This window comes from Capra hircus, chromosome 15 (genome assembly GCF_001704415.2).
Source record: "Capra hircus breed San Clemente chromosome 15, ASM170441v1, whole genome shotgun sequence".
Lineage (NCBI taxonomy): Eukaryota > Metazoa > Chordata > Mammalia > Artiodactyla > Bovidae > Capra > Capra hircus.
In genome coordinates, this window is record NC_030822.1 from 46,698,469 (window position 1) to 46,719,087 (window position 20,619).

The 20,619-nt window shown below is 48.4% G+C and overlaps 1 protein-coding gene across 8 annotated transcripts in view; it reads right to left on the reverse strand.

The window, feature by feature from the left end:
- Positions 1-20,619, reverse strand: part of PLEKHA7 (pleckstrin homology domain containing A7) — a 221,220-nt gene that overhangs the window by 34,755 nt on the left and 165,846 nt on the right. For all 8 annotated transcript variants that reach the window (XM_018059604.1, XM_018059601.1, XM_018059600.1 and 5 more), the window contains 4 exons: positions 12,910-13,377; positions 3,933-4,455; positions 3,085-3,171; positions 291-344 (listed from right to left, as the gene is read on the reverse strand). In XM_018059604.1, coding sequence (XP_017915093.1) covers positions 291-344; positions 3,085-3,171; positions 3,933-4,455; positions 12,910-13,377 — 1,132 coding nt within the window. The remainder of the gene's footprint in view (positions 1-290; positions 345-3,084; positions 3,172-3,932; positions 4,456-12,909; positions 13,378-20,619) is intronic.

Sequence of the window (20,619 nt, forward strand, 5' to 3'; positions counted from 1 at the left end):
TCCTAACACATACAAATGTCATTTTGTTGTACACCTGGAACCAATACAATGTAATATGTTAATTATATTCCATTTGAAAAATGAAATTTTCAAAGCCACAGCAACCAAAGGAAAAAAAAATCAAAAACACCAAAACAAAACTTCTGCCTTCTGATTCAGATAGGCGACATCTTCATTTGAAACCCAGATTTATAAGACCCGCAAGGCCTCTGGCTTTGGGGCTGGTCTCTGATGAGGCTGACACTCAGAAAGGTAAGCGCCAAGGAAAGCAGACCCCTGAGGCCACTCACCTTTAGGTCCAGGTACTCCAGGTCTTTCTTCAGCTGGAGGTAGGTATCGTCAGCCTTCAAATGAAGCAGAGAGAGAAAAAAAGACAGCTATGAAAACCCAAAGGTGTCCCTTCGAGTGTGAATCATTTACATGGTGCAGCTTCAGGGACAAGAGACCACAGGAGAACAACATATCCGAGCCACAGAGGAAGCACAGATGTCTTGGTGCAGCTCAGAGCCCCTCAGCATGGTGGATCTCACGGGTGCACCATGTGGGGAAGGCCAGTGTGCCCCCACCATGGGCTGGGGACAGTCTGAGGGGAGCAGGGGGCCAGCACACATCACATCAGAGGGCTAGGACAGCAGTGCAGCTGAGGTGGAGGTGAGCTCCGGACACAGAGCTAGAGACCCCCCAGGGGGTCTCCCTGGGGGACATGCTACGTTCCAAACCTGGTCGCCAGACCTCTGCACTGTGCAGAGGAAAATGACCCCTGATCGCTGCAGACTGGTGCCTGGAAGAGGCATGGAGAAGACACAGGTGACCCAGGGAGGTCCCCTTACGACCTTGGGTTCCCGGAGGATAAGCACCTGAGGCTACATAAAGTCCCCTGGAAGTTCTGGCTCCATTTGCTCAGCGTGAAGTCAAGGTGGCTGTGCCGGGAGCTAGATCAGGAAGGTCCAGGCAAACCAACCTGCCTGCGTCATCTCTGACAGTCTGCTGAGTTCTTCAGTATAATGACCAGGAGCAGTGAGAATAAGAAAAAGACTCTCTGATTCCCTAGAACTGGTGCTTTCCACGTAATGGACTACAGAAGCTAACTGCGAGGCAGAGGGACTATGAAAGCTTCAGAAAAACAGTCCAGCACTTTCTCAGCCAGCTCAGAGGCCTCTCAGCAAGCCAGGGCTGCGAGGATGGTCTGGGTTTACAGCTCTGATGTAATGCCAACAAAAACAGGGACTTCCCCAGTGGTCAAGATGCTGTGCTTCCACTGCAGGGGTCATGGGTTTGATCCCTAGTCAGGGAACTAAGATCCCAAAAGTTGTGTGATTAATTTTTTTAATCCCCAAAATTAAAAAGTAGACTACAGGCTTGCTGAAGTATTTTTTAAGAATAAATAAATAATGCTAAATGTTTAGGCAGTGTTTTAAAGCATAAGAAGGCCTTAAGAACCATGGCCAGGGACACCAGTGGCTTCCAAGATCTTATTTCTGACTCTAAACTGTCTCCTCACCCATTCCTACTTCCTCAGTCAGCCCAGTTCCACAGCAGTAAGAGGGACAGCAGAGAGCAATGTTATTAAAAAATCACCCAAATTCACAACTTAAGATTTTTGCATATGTTGCCTTAGATTCATTTTTCCAAAGACATTTCCTGAGTCCTTCAGGTCCCACTAAAACAAGACAGGAAAGGAAGGTGACAATCCCTCACCCTCCTCATCTGTCCTCTACCTACTTCTGTGCAGCCAGGAGGCCAGCCTTGTGTGGACCAGCATTTTCTTTAGGATGATGCCCAGGATAACAACTGCCTGGCCACGCAAGGAGCTTGCCTGCAACCCCCCCATGTCTTGGAAACACTGTGCCAGACAGGACCTGCAATTCGGCTCCGGCCTTGCATGCCCCTGACTGCAGGATCCTGGGCAAATCAGTTCCCCACCTGTCTCACCTAAGCTGTTCCAGGTTACTGTGAAGTTCACCAGGCTAAGGGGTGTGAGGATGCTCTGTCAATCAGCAGGGCACTGTCCAGATGAGAGGGCGTGATGCCTTCTTCTGGGCTGACACACACCTTTCAGCATCGCAAGGAGTGCCCAAGGTGGCAACAAGGATGACAACCAGCACAGCCCTTGGACGTGACCACACACCAGCCTGGCAATCACTACTCACAGGCAAAGAAGCCACAATCCAGGTCCTTCACACCCCATGCAGCCGCCCCCCTGCTCCCAAGCACTAGGGGCGAGGGCCTCATGACGGCCACACGGTGTCCGGCAGTAGCATCCAGAAGCAAACAGGCAGAAACAAGGGAAAGAGCCAGACAGAGGACAGACTAGAGCACGGGCACGAGGCAGCACAGGTCAGCATGGCACTCCCTGGTCCCCAGGGTGGCCCCCAGCCCTGAGAGGGCCCACCAGCGCTGACCTGGCAGGAGGGAAAGGTCAGCTGGTGCTGCAGTAACTGGCCGATGGCGAAATTTCGCACACTGGCCAGCCTGGCCTGGTGCTGCCGTAACTGGGCGAGAAGCAGTGAGAGCTCCTCCAGCTGCGGGTGTGCAAGACACATCGTGAGGAAATGAGCCACCGCGGGAGCACGACGCTATCATTACTCTTCACCCCGCTGCCGGGACAGCACCGCTGAGTAATTACGGCACCAATTCTGTCATTAGGACAAATAACGGCGCTGGCAGAAAGGGAGATGCAGGACGTAGTGTGTATCAGGAGACAGCCCCCAGCAGCGCAGCCTCACCCAGACTTGAACTTTGAAGACAGGGAACTCATCAAAGCAAACGCAGGGAAGAAAGGAGAGATGCCAATGGTGGGGGGAAGGCAGGTGGCTGGAGAACGCTGCCCCCAAAAGAAGACACACCACATCCTCCTCCATTCCACATTCTCTTCCACTTTCCCCAAGTTCTCCTGCTGACTCGGGAGGACCCAGTCCCGGCGAGACGGGCCTGGGCAGCTCATTTGACTTCTCTGAGCCTCAGTTCCTCATCTCTAAAATACAGATTGCCTCTGACTGGCTTCCGGGAGAACCCTGACGAGACGAACCCTTCGCAAGCTGGATCAGTTCAGTCACCCGGAACGGGAGAGGAGGCGCTGCTTACCGATTTTCCATGTAAACTGGGAGCGCTGACAGTATGGGTCATGTAACCCATGGAGGGCATGGAGCGTCGGTCCACATGAGAGGAGTTCTGCAGGAGAGGAGACCAGACATCACACGGGGAGCCAGGCAAGGCAGCGGGGCCAGGGTGGAGCCTCTGCCACTCACCATCAGGGCAGCCGAGCCCAGGGCTGGGCCCCTTTCTCAGCCTGACCCTTCACCTGTCTAACGCAGATGCACACCTTTCATACCGGGTTCCGACCATGTTTAACTGTGACAGACCTTCAAAGGCTCAACCTTAAGTCGAGTTCTTATAAATAACTGAACTGGTTGAACACAGACATCTTTCCCTGCCTTCCAGGCTGCAAGAAAGTACAGTTTGAGTTGTGTGACCCTGTGCAAGTAACCTCACCCCTTAAGGCCAAAAAGTTCGCAAATGTGAAAGGGGCACACAGGGATCTCCTGCTTTCCAAAAATTTGTTATATGCCACTTTGATTTTACAAAAGACCTACCTTTAGTACCTGTTTTTTGATAACTGAAATTCAATGGAGATTTTCGCTTTTACAGAAAAAGGTAATTGCTTCTTTGCTTTAGGCCATCTTGGCTTAGGAAAGGTTTCACAGGAATGCTCTACCTGCAGAGAGCAGGGACTCCTGAGAAAACAGCACCCGCCTCAGGGGGCTGCGGCGAGAATCAAAGCCTCAGTGCTGCACCCAGTGCTGCAGTACAGAACCGCAGAAGTGTTACCTAGCATTGCCCTGTATTGCTCGAATGCGTGTTCAAACCAGGTGAAACTCCAACGCCATAAGGCGGGGCGGCCCGGCAGCTTGGCAGGGCCTCCAGAGTCTCACCTTGGTGGCGGGGCCCCATGCCTTCCTGGGAGAACCCCCCAGCGAGATGTCTACGCTCATCCTCTGGTCCGGTGGCTTCACAGTGACCCTCTCTGCTGGCGTGTGGGGCCGTCGGGGCGGGAAGGCCCTCGGGGGTCCCGGCGGAGGGAGGTCCGAGGGAGACGGAGGCACGGAGATGGAGCGGGGCACCTCTAACATGCTCCTGCTCCGGCCCTGCTCGGCGAACTCCGGGGAGCCGGCGCAGACGGGGGCCGTGGGGCTGCCGTGCCGGAACTGCTGGCGCTGCTGCCACTCGTAGAGCTGCCACACGGTGCCGTCCCGGTGCGCCCGGCGCTCCTCGCTCGACATCTTCAGGTGGCTGGCTCGGTCCTGCGCATACTTGTAGTCGCTCGGCAGGTTGCGGGGAGGGGGCGAAGAGCCCCCCGAGGGGTGGCGGCTGCTCCTCGGAAGGGTCTGGTAGTTTTCTGGGAAGGACAGGTGCTGGCTGGGGCCCTGGCGAGGGAGGGTCTGCTCCGGGGGCAGGCTGAGGGAAAGGAGAGGACAGGTCAGGGGACCCGCAAGGGGTCTGCGGGGCTGCCGGAAACGCAGCGGGGCAACGCCACAGAGCCGGGCCCTGAGGAAGCCCTGCCGGAACCCAAAGAGCAATCAACACAGACGGCGGCACTTCACTCTCTCCCTCCCTGAGCAGAGCGCTCCTAAACCACGTTCTCCATCAACCCTGCAGTGTCAACCACCCACCCTCCACCCCCCGACCAGGCCGACTTGGCCGCCCCACTTCCGGTGCAGCACAATTAACCTGCCTCTCTCTCCCACCCGTCAACAAGATGCTCCCAGCACCAAGCTCTGGAGTTTCTTAAAGAAAGTGGCTGGCATCGGTTCCTTCCTTTCCCCATTATTCTAGTCCAAATACTGATTAATTACTGCCTCCCAGACAACTTGGCTCAGTTGGTAAAGAATCCACCTGCCATGCAGGAGACCACAGTTTGATTCCTGGGTCAGGAAGATCCCCTAGAGAAGGGATAGGCTACCCACTCCAGTATTCTGGCCTGGAGAATCCCATGGACTGTATAGTCTATGAGGTCGCAAAGAGTCCTCCAAAACCATCAAGCGTTCCCTGCTGCTTATGAAGCAAATTCTAAACCCCTTCTCCTGATACTCATGGCTCTCTAGCACCTGACCTCAACCCTCATCGCCCTGCTATTTTCTCACTGCTCCTCCTAACCAGACCAAGATCAAATCAGGGCAAGGTGAGCACCAAAGGCCCAACATTTAAAAAGGCACCCCCTCTCAGTTGCACCCCTGCCTCACCCTGACCTTGTCCAGCCTCCTACATACTTGGGCAACTTGAATCCACTGGCTGTGTGACCCTAGGCAACTCACCTGACTGCTCTGCCTCAGTGTCCTCACCTACAACATGAGGAAGGAACTACTTGCCTCCTAAGGCTGAGCTGAAGAATGAATGAGACAGGCAGAGACTGCAGGCTCCATGAGACGCAGACAGTACCTTCACCAGGGGGTGAGCCCTTCCAGCTTTTCTCTCCTTATTCTCATAGTACTGTTCCTCTCTTCCCTACTTGCATGGGCTCATTTTGCCTACTGCCAACTTTCACTCATTCTTCAGGACACACGCCTCTTCCATGGAGGCCTTCTGCAATGCCGCAGACGTCGGGGTTCCTGCCCTGCTCTGACCTAGTTACTGTACGGTCTGTAACTTTTCCAAGGTCCTGCACTGATGTAACCTTTTCCTGCTTGTAAGCGGTCTCTTCCCCAGCCAAGCCGTAAATCCTTGGGGGGCAGGAACTCTGTCTCACATTCTGTGGTGCTGTCCACGGTCTGAGAAAGTCCTGACGCATACCCAACCCTTCAACAAATACTACGGCACACAAAAGCTGGATACGATCATGAAAACCACTACCAACCAGCCATCTTCTTTTCTAAAAGAAAAATTCAGCAAGGGGCCGAGTAGAGGGTTTTATTAAGCCTTGAATTTATTAAGCCGGTCTGAGAGGCAGCATGATGTAAAAAGGACAGGTTTTTCGAATTAGGCCCAGGTTGGAATCCTGACTCTGCCTTTATCAGTTTTATCTAGCAAACCTTTATATTGTGCTTACCAGGTGCCAGACCTTGTGCTACTCACAGCATAGTCCAGCATCCTCAACACCACCTGGGAATTTGTTAGACATGCAGGTTATCAGGCCCCACCCAAAATCAGAAACCTGGGGCTGAGGCCCAGTCACCTATGTTTTAACAAGCCCTCCAGGGGCTCATGTTGGAGAAGTGCTGTTCTGTTTCTAAAGTCTCTGCATCACTTCCTACCTACAGGACCTCAGGTTAGTATCTTTTATGTCCTCACTCTCCTTACTGTAAAATGGGGCTCGTAAGAACCATTTAATAGACTGTTCTCAGGATTAGAAGTAGTTGTCATTCAAAAATGGTGACTTACGGGACTTCCCTGATGGTCCTGTGCCCAAGACTCTGAGTTTCCAATGCAGGGGGTGCAGATTTTGATCCCTTGTTGGGGAAGTAAGATCCCACATGCCCCATGGTGAAACCAGAAAAATAAAATAGTGACTTTATTCTCTTTTTATTGTTACCTTTGCAATTTGTTGTTGTTTAGTTGCTAAGTCGTGTCTGACTCTTGCAATCCCCTGGACGGCAGCCCACCAGGTTCCTCTGTCCATCAGATTTTCCAGGCAAGAATACTGGAGTGGTCTGCCATTTCCTCCTCTAGGGAATCTTCCAGACCTAGGGACTGAACCTGTGTCTCCTGCCTTGGCAGGTGGATTCTTTACCACTGAGAAGCCAACCTTTGCAATTAAGGAAGGTAATTTTAAGATCTCTTCAGCACAGACTCCTCGAGTGTGTCTCCTTGCCACCAGGTGGCAGGTTTGCTATGGATTTCTCAGAGGGGACTGTGTTTGAGGAAGGGGCAGTGTGGCAGCAGTGGCAGAAACCAGGCCAGGGGCTTCCCCCCCTGGGAATTCATGACTGTACTAACCACTGTTTCCTCCGCCTGAAGCAAAATGCAAACTCTGCAAAGCATGTCCCAGCCATGCTCACCCTGTAAACCCCTTCAGTCCGGCTCTGCAGCCCCTTCCTCATGCCTGCCTATGGCATCCAGACGGTCAGAGCCCCTTCACCCACCCACTCACACGGGGCAGTGCCCCAAAGCCCCCAGCTCATCCTCTAGCCTGTGCCCTCTGCTAATACACTGCCTGCACCACCTCAGTGCTGGCCATTAGAGGGGTAACTCCAAAGACCCCCGTGTAATAGTAAGTCCTGGTGCCAGAGGCCAAACCACCACTAACAGATGGTAGAGGGAAGGACACAGTGGATAGGGTTGTAAGATGAGGTAAAGGTCCCCCGAGAGCAGGGAGGAGCACCCAGAGCAGCTGACCTAAGAGCAGACCCATTTGCTGGACCCCAACCTCAGCTTTATCCAAAAAGAAGACTCTACACCTCCTGCCTTCTGCCATGGGCCCTCCCTGTTCCAAAAGGCATCTACCTACATATTCTGATACAGTCCCTATAAAACAATCATATCAAAATGTGAAATCAGTTCCTATAACCAGTTACTTATGCAGCAGATGGCCCTCACCTGAGCTTCCACACCGACTGCACAGGCCTTTCACGTTTCCTCGTGGTACTATCTGCACTCCCTGACTCTACCCCCACCCCTGCCTTTTATTATACAAGTATGCATTATTTTAAATACTAGGAAAACACGGAAGGCTAGAATTCCAAATCAAGTTCATAGAATGTGGTAAGATTCTAAGGCTGTATCAGTCTGCCCTTGCAAAGAACTATTCTAAAGGAGTTTAATAAAGTGAAATATAATAGACACCTCCATGTACTGAAAGAACTGTTAGAAATAATTCCTCGTGAGGTCTAGAGTCGCGAATACGAGATCATATTACAGTTCAAATAACCCTCCTTGCCAAGTCCAACGTGCTCCAGCTAATGAGATTAGCAGAGTCTGCATCATACAGAGCATGGATATCCCTCTTCTGTATTTTCAAACGCAGGAGCTTCCTTTATTAAGCAGCCAGATCTACTTATTACTTGACTGTAAGAGATTATAAAAACATCTTTAAGGAGGAAAAAAGATAACTCTGATATGTAATATGCAGTCCCTCCCAGATACATGTGAATAATCAAAGAATGAGCCCTCTGTTGACCTCAGAGGCTGACAGCTTTCTTCTCTAAGGGTCGTCTTCAACCCCTAAGCCCACTGAGCACTGCTTCCACCACGAGGCTGAGATTCCTCTCACTGGGTGCACAATGACCTCCAAGGCCAATGAGCTGTTTTCATCCACAGACCTCATGTCTGCCCCTTAGATAAGAATGGCTCCACATCCTGGGGACAGTTCAACACCTTCCCCAGCCACCTTTACTTCCTTGCAGTTGGCTTCTCATCCTTTAGCTCCTTGCTCTGCCCCCAGCCCCCAACATGTGTAGCAGAATAACCTAGGTCTGTGGGCTGCCAGGCACATTTCACAATCACAACTTATAACTGCATATCAGCCACACAGCTTTTGAAAGTCATTTCTGCACCCCTGTCACAAAGGTTTATCACTGGCCATGCCTTCTTTCTGGTTCCCTTCTGCCTTGCCCTCCCAGTACTCTGCCTTCTGACCTAACTTCAAAACTCTAGCTCTATTATGAAGATCTACCCACCTAAGGCCCTTCAGGCAGCTTGGTGAAACCAAAGGCCTCTGCTACTGACCGCAAGACCAGCAGAGACTGACGTTCAGATTCTCCTGCAAGGTGCCCACCCTTCTCAGAAAGCACCACACCTAGGAAGCAAGCTGCCGACTGGACTCCTTCCAAAGGAATCCCCCCTCACCATACCCTGGTTTTCCCCCTCCGTTTCCTACTAGACTTCTTTAAGCAGTCTCTGCTTTTGCCCACCCCCTGGGGCTGGAGATCCTCAGGCTTCTGCTGTTGAAAAGTGAAAGTCACTCAGTTGTGTCTGACTCTTCATGACCCCATAGACTGTAGCCCACCAGGCTCCTCTGTCCCTGGGATTCGCCAGGCAAGAACACTGGAGTGGGTTGCCATTTCCTTCTCCAGTGCATGAAAGTGAAAAGTGAAAGTGAAGTCACTGAGTAGCGTCCAACTCTCAGCGACCCCATGGACTGCAGCCTACCAGGCTCCTCCGTCCATGGGCTTTTCCAGGCAAGAGTACTGGAGTGGGGTGCCATTGCCTTCTCCAAGAATCACCAGGGGTAGGGGGTATTTTGAAAACTACTGATGTCCAGGCTGAAATTGGGATCATCAGAATCAGATTTCCAGGCAGGGGACATGGGCCTCAGTAAATGTCAAATCTCTCCCATATACTGGTATCACCTGGAGAGACTTTCAAACAGACTGATGCCCTGACCTTGCCCCAGACCAAAGAAAGCAAAATCTCTTGGGCAGGGCCTCAAATGACCAAAATTGTGCAGCCAGAATTAAAAACCAACTGCTTGAAGCGCTCAACCCTGGGTGATCTCAACTACCGCCTGGGCATCAGTTACCACCTCCATGACAGTTACTTCCAAATCTCTCCCTAACCTAAACTCACATTTCCCAGAACCTACCGCTTATTTCCACATGGGCATTCCACAGGTCCCACATTCCTCTTCAAGCTTATTCCTCTCTCCCATGCTCAGTACCACACCTAGCTATTAACCAAGTCAAACATTAAGGTTAACCTCAACTCCACCTGTAGCCCTCCTCACCTTCCAGCCCTGGATAAATCAGTTCGCCAAGCCCTGTACCTACCCAGTCTCAGCATCCATGTATCCTATCCATCCCATCCTCACAATCCTCACCATCTTCACTGCTTTCACTGAGGTCTTCCTTGCCTCCTACCCAAAATATGACCACTTCATACTTGACCATGTTCTTTTCAGACTCTTCTCCACTTAACTATCTTCTATATGGCCACCAGAGCAAGGAGTTAACTGAATACAGTTTTCAGAGATAATACGAGAGTGGGGAAACAGGGATACTTTTGGTGGGGGTATAAACTGAAATAACACTGTTGAAGGTCAATTTTGTAAAATCAATCAAAATCAAAATCATACATATCCTCTGACTTAGTCATTCTATTTCAAGTAATCTGTTCTTCAAGTACACCTGCCCTTATCTGTAAAGACATCTGGCCATGGACACTGACTGCAGCATGGTTTGTAATAATAGCAAATGTTAACAGTCAACCTAATCTTCCATCAACAGAGAAATAGTATAAAGATCACTGGAGATGAATATAATGCAATATTCTGTACCATTTCAAATTAATAATGTCTGATATGGAAGGTAAGCCAAGATATATTAAAATATCTGTATATTCATGGGTATATTAAAGTGAAACAAAGCGAGACGAAGAACATGGATTTTAGTTTTGTTTTTAACACAGTGGTTGGTTGTCGGGGAGTAGATCTAGGTTTCTGAAATAAAATAGAAGGGCACTTATTTTTTAGTATTTACCCATTGTTGTTATTTTGATTTTTTACCTTATTAGTAAATTATTATTTGAGGGCCCTGAATATAGAGAGATTTACACATCTAGCTCTGAGTTTGGTGATAAATTAGTAATGAGTACAGAGAAAACTATGGTCCAGCAGTGAATATTTATATTTTATATTATGTAACTATGTAAAAATTGACTAGTGATCTAAATAAAAATTACAACTATATTATAAAGCTGGAATAAGAGTAAGTGTGTTTTTGGAAAGGAAAAGCAGAGAGGGGAATAAGAGCCTTAAATCTTTATTTTCTAGAGTAGAATGTCAATAGCTAACTAAAACTGAAAAATCAAGAAACCAAGCAGTAAAAATATCTTATTTGGAAATACAGAAATAAATACTGAAAACTACTAAAAAAAGCTTGACTGCGTAGTCTCATTTTGGATGGTGGTACATCAGAATCCCCTGGGAAATTTCTTCACCATGTACATAGGTATGCTGTGTTAGAACTGGGAATAGTAAGGAGTACCTAACCCTAAAATTAGGTAATTAGATTAAATTATATTACCTAGTCTTAAAATTCTCCCCAGCTATCCTGATTCCTCTTCCCTGCCAATACCCTTCAAACCACTGTCCTAAATATTAAAAGCTATCATGCCACACTCCATTTTAAGTTCATCAGTGGCTTTCACCAGCCTTCAAGATTAAATCCAGACTTCATTCAGGCTTATCAGGGCCAAATCCATGCCCCTCCTCTCTACTTCTACTTTTGATTTCTCTTGCTTTTACCTTCCCGAGTCAGCCCCATACTGATTTCATTTCCTAAGAGTTGTTATATATAAGAAGAAACAGCTAACTTACCATGAGTAGCTTCTGTCTGACACACCATTTCCTCTGTTGGATTGCCCTTCTGTTGTAACACAAAGTGCTGGGATACCACCTATGCACTCAGGGCTCCCCATCAACATGTCCACCAGATGCCAAACCTCCACCTGCCTCCCAGACGTCTCTCCCACTGGAGATCTAATAGGTTCTCACATTTAAATATAATAGGTTCTCAAGTCTAAAATGGAAATCCTGATTTGCCCCCGCCAAACTTGTTCCTAAGACTTCCCCATCTCAGCAACCACTCAACAAATTTTGTTCAATTCAAAATTTGAGGAATCATCCTTGTTCCTCCCTTTCTCTTATTCTGCACATCCAATTCATGGACAGGCTTTTCTGTCTCAACCTTCAAAAAGTACCTCAAATTTCTTTCTGTTTCCACCATCACCAAGCTGTCACCATACTGGACTACTGCAATAGCCTATTCCCTAGGCTCTGATCTTCTTTGTGAATCAGATCACACCATGTACCTGTTCACAACCTTCCAGCAGCTTCCCCTATTGCTCTTTCAAATAAAATCCAAATTCCTTACCTTGGAGTATGAGGATCTGCATGATACAACCCCTGCTAGCTTTCCAATCTCACTCAGCAGCAAAGTCACTCAGAACTACCTCCTAGGGGGGTCTACCGAGTCTGGCACCAAGAACAGCAGCTTTCCCCTTACGTGTCCTAGGGAAGTAGCTGTTTTCAATAAGACGCAAACTCTGATCAAACAGAATTGACACCTGGTCTGTGTCAGGAGGGAATTGGACAGTATCTCAGCTATAACACCGAGGGCTATCCTCACCTGACCCACAACAAGGTCTACCACCTGCTCAGGGAGCTTCCATTGTGAGTTCTCCACCATTTAACCTCACAGCAGACCACCTGGATCAGATTACAGACTTTCTGAATGGACCACAACTTCGCTGTCTTGTCTCCAGTCCAAGGCTTGTTTTAGAAGCCTGAGGATGGTGAAGGGGACCTGTTGTCATCACGGTTTAGACAACACACAGTGGCTTCTAAGGTCACTGGGAAAGCTGAGTGACCCTGAATTCTGGACATTCAGAAATGTGTCCCAATGAATCTAAAATTATAAAATACAGACAATGCTTTGCAAATAGCAAGCGATGTCTTCCCTCTAAATAATTAAAACCACTTCTTGAAGGAATGGGTATAATAAAGCCAAATGTCAACAGTGCCTGAGCACTTCCCTACGCCTGGAATTAAAAAGGGATCTCTATTTACTCTTAATTGCTACAACTATATCCCAGATGCAGAGAAGTAGTGAAATAAGAGGAGAAGACCAATTACTATCTATAAGCTGACAGTCTCAAGGCATGCTCCCTGGGGCACGGGGAACCCCCACTCTGTATATAATCTCGGGTGAGCTTGGCAGGCTCACGGACAGGCTCTGAACTCCGTATTTGCCACTGATCTGTGTGCCGCAGGCAAGTTCCTTTACTCCTCCAAGCCCCAGTTTCTCTGTTTATAAACTGAGGCTCTTACCCTTTCTTGCAAGGTTGTTGTAGGGATTTATGGAGGTAACGGGATAAACAGTTTAAGGCCAGCTCGTACCCAGCCCGTGCTGGGGAAGTGATAGCTACTGTTACGACGTCATTACGCTCACTAGCAGCAGCGATCCTGAAGCTGTTACTGACCTCCTGCTGTCCCCCTTCTGGGCCTTTGCCCACTGCTCCACTTGGGCCAGGCTGCTCTTCCTCTGGCTGTGCTTCTCAGGGTTGGTCCTGGAAGGGAAGGTCCGCTGGTACCCGGCAGTCCCGTTCTGCTCTCCCGGGCCAGACGTGACCGGCAGCACTCCGTTCCTCTCTGCCCGCTGGGGCTGAGCCTGCTGGCCTCTCGGGCCGCTGGGTAAATCCACAAACAAGGAGTCCTCTTCGACTTGTGAGTATGGGGACCTGGCCTTGTTCCTGTCCCGCTTGCTCTCCAGTGGGTCCCTGGAGCGGTACCGGTCTTCCTCCTGCTCCCGCCTCTCGAATCCAAAGGAATCCTCGTGACTGCGATGAGGACAATCCCTCGCGTGTCCGGGTCCCACGCGGCCACATTCTCGACAGGACTCTGTGTGGTTGGCCTGGGGGACTGCCTGCCGCTCCACCTTCTCCGTGTCCCTGCAATGACAATAGCATGTTCAGCCCAGCCCAGACTGGAACCCTAACAAACACTTGCCAAAGAACACACTTTACACTCCAATTACCTCTAGGCCTTTGCATGGACTCTTCCCTCTGCTTGCAGCCCCTTTCATGCCTACTCCCTTACGCTGCTGGCCTAACTTTTACTCCTCTAGTATCTGGCTTAAATGTCACCTCCTCCAGGAAGCCACTCTATACACAGTCCCAGTCTAGATCAGGATCTTAGCTGACTGCACTGTCAAACTAATCACACTGGACCATAACTGCATGTTTACTCATCTAGTGCCCAAGTAGACTATGAGCTCCTTCAGGCCTGAGGCCCAGCTGGCCATTCACTGTACGCCCAGAACTTCTACATAATGATGGCACAGAATAGGAGCTCTATAAACACTACTGAACAAATAAATGGTATATGTATGACATTCTCAAGCCTTTCCCTTTGGCTGTTTGTCCACCTGTCTGTCTGGGGTAGGTTAGCTTGGATAGAAAGTTCCTGAGTCCAGGGTCTCCTCTGCTGGCATCCAGCACAGCCCAAAATACAATGAGCAGCATAATTAACAGTCCTCCAAGACGTTGAGTGAAGAGTCAGCATGGCAAGCTCTCTATATGACCACTTATCTATCTTGTCAAGGAATTGCTCCAACAGGAATGTAAGAACACTGACATAACAACAATTTTCTGAAATTTTATTAGTCAGATTTCAGAGATAAGGAAACTGAGGCACAGAGAAGATAAATGATTTGCCCAAGACCATCCTGCTGGGAAAAAGAGGCTCCAGGGCTTAATTCCAGGCAGACTGCAGAGTCCAAGTACTGGAGCCACAACTCTCTACAGCCTCTCCGTCTGTTTGTCTATGACCTGCACACATGCGGACCTGGAAACTATAGGGAAGGGGGTAGCGGTGACAGGTGAGGATGTGAGCTGAGGCTAAAGAGCTTCCAGGGCATAGAGAAGAGAGCCTCTTTCATGGCCCATCTCCCACTGGAAGCTGCCTCTCTCCCCACTCCTGAGTCCAAGTTGTATCTGCATTCTCATTACTTGGTACCAGGGACACAGCAGCAGCTCCATAAGCTTAGCAGAATTCAGACTGAGGAGGCAGGGGAACACACTCCAGCCTAGCTCAAAAGGACCAGAAAAATTACAAGGGACCCTTGGACAGGCAGCCAGTCGACTTATACTCCTTGGTAAAAAGGTCCTGGCCTTGACGTCCATCACTTCTTGAAATGGCCAAGGCTGAGGGTTCAACAGAAGACAAACATCAGCGGTGCTGCTGCACTTATATCTCAACGGCCAGACCTCGGGTGTCCTTGCAACAACCTCAGAACTTCAGCTACCAATAATCAGCACAGATTCAAGGTAGGATCCATCCAGTCAGGGAGTTGGTTAAAATGTCAACAGAAAGTGAAAATACAACCCCTAACACAGGTCTACTTCTTCATGGGTGCTGGCCTGTCAGCCTTAACATAGGTATGGAAACTGAGAAAAGCAAGCTCACTTTTGTGTCCGTGCGCTAGTCCTGTGTGTTGTATGCTCAGTCATGTTTGATGTTCTGTGACCCCATGGACTATAGCCCACCAGGCTTCTCTGTCCATGGAATTTTCCAGGCAAGAATACTGGAGTGGGTTGCTATTTCCACTCCAGATAATCTTCCCAACCCAAAGATTAAACCCACATCTCCTTCAATTGGTAGGTGGATTCTTTAACACTGCACCATTTGGGAAGCCCCATGTACTCATTACTTTTCCCTGAAAGCCCAAAGCTTTTGGGGGGAAAGAAAAAGCTTCTTTGGACTTCTTCTATCCATCACTAGGAGACATCTTTCCCCCATCTCCCACCCCTTCTGCTAACAGAGTTTGAATTTTCACTTGGGGATCATCCTATCCCACTCTCAGTGCTTGCAGTTTAGGTCCTGCTGACTCTACTAGTCCCTTTCAACCTGAGGCTCCAAGTCTCAGTGACTGGCTCACAGGCTGACAGGTCACCCACTCCAGGCCAATCAGAGCTAGCTCTGGGACTTTGGTTGGAACTGATCCTGAGCTGCTACACCTACATAGGAAACAGCTATCTGAGAATGAGGCTTCCCAGGTGGTGCTTGCGGTAAAGGGTGCCTGCCAATGCAGGAGATGTAGGAGACATGAGTTCAATCCCTGGATCGGGAAGATCCCCATGGAAGAGCACATGGCAATCCACTCCAGTATTCTTGCCTGGAGAATCCCACAGAGGAGCCTGGAGGGCTACAGTCCATAAGGAAGCAGAGTCAGACACAACTGAAGCGACTTAGCACACACACATCTGAGAATGAAAGCAGATGGAGAGAAACAGAATCTTAAAGACTTGTCCTGAACTCCTAGATTTAGCCTGGGATTTCTCTGGAGGGAATGATGCTGAAGCTGAAACTCCAGTACTTTGGCTACCTCATGGGAAGAGTTGACTCATTGGAAAAGACTCTGATGCTGGGAGGGATTGGGGGCAGGAGCAGAAGGGGACGACAGAGGATGAGATGGCTGGATGGCATCACTGACTCGATGGACGTGAGTCTGAGTGAATTCCGGGAGCTGGTGATGGACAGGGAGGCCTGGCGTGCTGCGATTCATGGGGTCACAGAGAGTTGGACACAATTGAGCGACTGAACTAAACTGAACTGAAACCAGATATATCCTTGGACTTTTTGGTTGTACATCAATAAATTGTTTCTCACTTAAGCTAGTTTGAGTTTGGGCTCTGTTACTCATAGTAGAAGGAGTCCTATTACATCATTTTATATTAACATAGTTAGATGGTGACTTTTAAGAACCTTTCCATTCCTAAAGTCCAGTCAGTCTATATGCTCTAGTAGAAGAAACATGCGAAATATTCAGGGGCCCACACTTTTAAGAAAAAGTAATTCTTTTTCTTTTTTGGCTGTGCCATGCGTCTTTGTTGGATCTTAGTTCCCTGAGCAGGGATTGAACCCAAGCCTGCAGCAGTAAATCATGGAGTCCTATCCATTGGACAGCCAGGGAATTTTCAGAAAAAGTCATTCTTACTGGAAGTTTTTAAAGGGACAACTCTGTTCTACAAAGTACACTTTATAAATTTTAACTTTCTCTTTCTTTTCGCACCTTGTCATAAAAGTGAAACAAATATGCTTTCACTGTGAAAGTGAAACACTGCAAACAAGTACGCAGTGACACAAATATGCACCTGAATGGAAGACACTAGAATTGAAGGGAGAAGGGGGTTTCTTCCATTGACAGATGAATGCATAAAATGTGGCACACATATACAAGGCAACATTACTCAGCCATGAAAAAGAATGAGACAATGCCATTTGCAACAACATGGATGGACCTGGAGATGATCACACTAAGCGAAGTACATGAAAGAGAGAAAGACAAACACCGCATGACATCACTTCCATGTGGAATCTAAAATACGGCACAAACGAAACAGACCCACAGACACAGAACAGACTTATGGTTGTGGGGGTGCGGAGTGGCAGGAGGGAAGGGTGGGATGGATTGGGAGTTTGGGATTAGCAGATGCAAACTATTACACTATTACATATAGAATGGATAAACAATGAGGTCCTACTGAACCGCATAGGAAATTATATACAGGAACCTCTGATAAACCATAATTGAAAAGACTATGAAAAAGAATATGCATATATACGTATGTGTATATATATGTGTGTATACATACATGAAACTGAATAACTTTCCTATACAGCAGAAATTAACACAACATTGTAAACCAACTATACTTCAATAAAATAAATTTTAAATTAAAAGGAAGAGGATTTCTTCAACTTCAGAACCCAGGGGTTATGGGTACAATGTCTTAGCCCAACCAACTGTAATGAAGATTTTTCTTTCAACCTCCATGTCTTTACTGAGAACCTATACGTTCCCACTGAGGAGAGCACTTAGGGATATAGTATAGAAAATAGCCTCTGCCACCAGAGCCAGATAACCCTAAAGCCTGATTTAATTAATCACAGTTACCACATGTAACACTGTTCTCTTGAGTTTGCCAGTCTCTTCTAACCTTGGAGTTAACTTATAACTATAAATCTTAATCCTTACTGTCTGTGTATATATATGAGTGTACACATCCCAACACATGGCTGCTGCTGCTAAGTTGCTTCAGCCGTGTCCGACTCTGTGCGACCCCATAGATGGCAGCCCACCAGGCTCCCCCATCCCTGGGATTCTCCAGGCAAGAAGACTGGAGTCGGTTGCCATTTCCTTCTCCAATGCATGAAAGTGAAAAGTGAAAGTGAAGTTGCTCAGTCGTGTCCGACTGTTGGCGACCCCATGGACTGCAGCCTTCCAGGCTCCTCTGTCCATGGGATTTTCCAGGCAAGAGTACTGGAGTGGGGTGCCATTGCCTTCTCCCCCCAACACATGGCAATACGTCCTAAAAAGAAAGTTGACTGAGAAAGATAAAACTTTTTTCTCAGATTGACACCAGCATTGACTGCAAAACAAACCCTAACAGGGTGCCTAAAAGAATGGGAGTCTGCTTGCTACCCAGCCCTAAGACTTGGGGTTATGAACAACAGCTCCTGTTTCCACAGCTGTTGGGCCAAGATAAGATAGATGCCTTTGTGTCCAAAATGTTCAGGCTATGGCTACAGGTAAAAAAAAAGTGAAGGGAATGTTCCCGACTCCCCCACCTTACCTGACTTAAACATTTAACTTAATAAGTTACAGGATTTAAGGCAAAAGCGTTTTTTGGTCTTCTCCCTGTCTCTTTGAATTCTCTGCAATGTAACACATGACCTCTCAAATCAAGAGACCTGTCACACAATACATCTGCAGTGCTCAATTTAGCACAGTGGTGGGGAAAGAAGGACGTACCCCTCGGCTGTCAGTGACCGTGTCATTCAGAGAAGAGGCCATGCACGGCATTGATGTTCAGCTCAGACGACAACAGCCCTTCCTGTGCAGGTCATTACCACTGATGCGAGCACCTGGTGTCACTGGCCATTTAAAACCACAAGGAATCCTGACATTTGGTGATCGCTGTGGCCACATGTGTCACTCTCCAAGCATGACAAACCCAGAGTGCGTAGATTAGTGCCAGGCAGACCTGGATTCAACAGCTGGCTCCAGCCCACAGCAGCTGAGTGACCTTGGGCAACTCCCTGACCTCTCTGGTCTCAGGTTGCTCATATGCAAAATGGGGACAACCCCCCCTAGCTCCTTGGGGAATAAAGGAGGAATAAAGGAGACGTTGGCACAGAAAGAGCACCGCACTGGGTCTGGCGCCTAAAGTGCGTGTGTTAGTTGCTCAGTCGTGTCTGACTCTCTGTGACCCCATGGAATGCATCCTGCCAGGCTCCGCCATCCATGGAATGGAATTCTCCAGGCGAGAATACTGGAGTGGGTTGCCATTCCTTCTCCAGGGGATCTTCCTGACCCAGGGATCGAACTTGGATCTCCCACTTTGCAGGCAGATTCTTTACTGTCTGAGCTACCAGGGAAGCCATTAGCACATCATCAAATACAAATGTACTAGCTTCCAACATCTTTTCCTTCCTTGCCCCCATTTTTTCAAAGCAGCAATGTACCCAGCAAAAAACTCACACTTCCTAACCTCCCTTGGAGCTGAGGGTGTTCATGTAACATGAATCAGGCCAATAAGATATATGCAGAAATTGTTGGATGGGTCTCCCAGGAAAGTCTTTAAAAGAAAAGAACCTGCCTTAGCTAACCTTCCCTTCTTCCCGCCTAGAACTTAGACTGGAATGCAAGGTGACAAAAATGCGGATGAAAGCCACCTGTCAAAACCTGGGTAGAAAGTGAGAAAGAGCCCAGGTCCCTGACAGCATCATGGAGCTACTATATGAGTCAGAACTAACTAACTGTGGATTCCTGTTAGTGAGAAAGCTAAAACCCAATTTGATTATACCGCTCTAAGTTGAGCTGTTCTGTCACAGGCAACCAAACGTAATCCCTGATACAAAGGGCTGAGCCCTGCCCCGGCCATTTTCAGCACATGATGGCAACACTTTATGTCTGCTTAGAGAAAATCCTTGTTTTCCCCTGCAAGTGGGCAGAGCACAAATCTCAGGCTGAGGACACCTCTATCTTATTCCTGTCCTTCACAAGAACTCGGAAGTTAACAGATCGTACCAAGCAGTTGACACTATTATTTTACTCTGCCTCCAAACCCTTTATTTCACCAGGAAATAAGGAATAATATTTACTTCTATCTTAATGTTACACAGATAATTTATACATACTGGAAATCTCATGCAAAGACCTGAGCGAGAAAAGGAACCACACACAGCTTGTAGGGACTTAGCTGGACTTCAGTCCTGTTGGCAGACACAGCCCATCTGTCACAGTCCCACTGGAGGATCCCTCCCTACTCACCATACCTAAATGACCAAACTAACAGCCCAGAAACAAGGGTCAGGCCACTGACATCCTTGGAGTGTTTGTCTCAACATTAGGTGGCAGATGTTCCTGTCCAGCTATTGAATAGCACAGGGAACTCTGCTCAATGTTATATGGCAGACTGGATGGGAGGGGAGTCTGGGGAGAATGGATTCATGTATACATATGGCTGAGTCCCTACACTGTTCACCTGAAACTATCACAACAATGTTAATCAGCTCTCAGTTCAGTTCAGTAGCTCAGTCGTGTCCGACTCTCTGCGACCCCATGAATCGCAGCATGCCAGGTCTCCCTGTCCTACCCCAATACAAAATAAAAAAGTTTAAAGTTTGGGGGAAAAAAAAATTCTGTCCTGGAAAACCAGCTCAGCCAGTGTCGACAGGATCAGTGCCAAGGTCAGTGCCAAGTCCTGAGCACTGACCCCAAGGCTCAGGAGGACAGTGGGCTCAAAAGCTGACACCCACCCTGTGCAGTCCACAGCCTCGTATAAGAGGCTGAAGCAAATGGGTCCAGAGTCTCTAGGAAGCCCACAGGCAGGCTTGCTCACCTGAATTAGTTCCTAAATTTGGTGACAGAAACGTCTGGAGAAAAATGGAGACAGAAGTTGGTTTCTTCTTTTCCCAGACTTAACTAGGGCAGTTCCCCTGGGATGGAGGAAGATAGCTGGCTACCTTTCAGGCTCTGCTCTAAATAAACAATAGGTGGGTCTGTCCTCCCCCAGAGAAGAGTGAGGCTGAAGGACAAATGAAACACCACACTGCCAAGCTCAGGCCGTCACTCCTCTCAGCAGTGGCTACTGGCAAAGTCCCTCATGAAGTTTTAAGGACCTGAC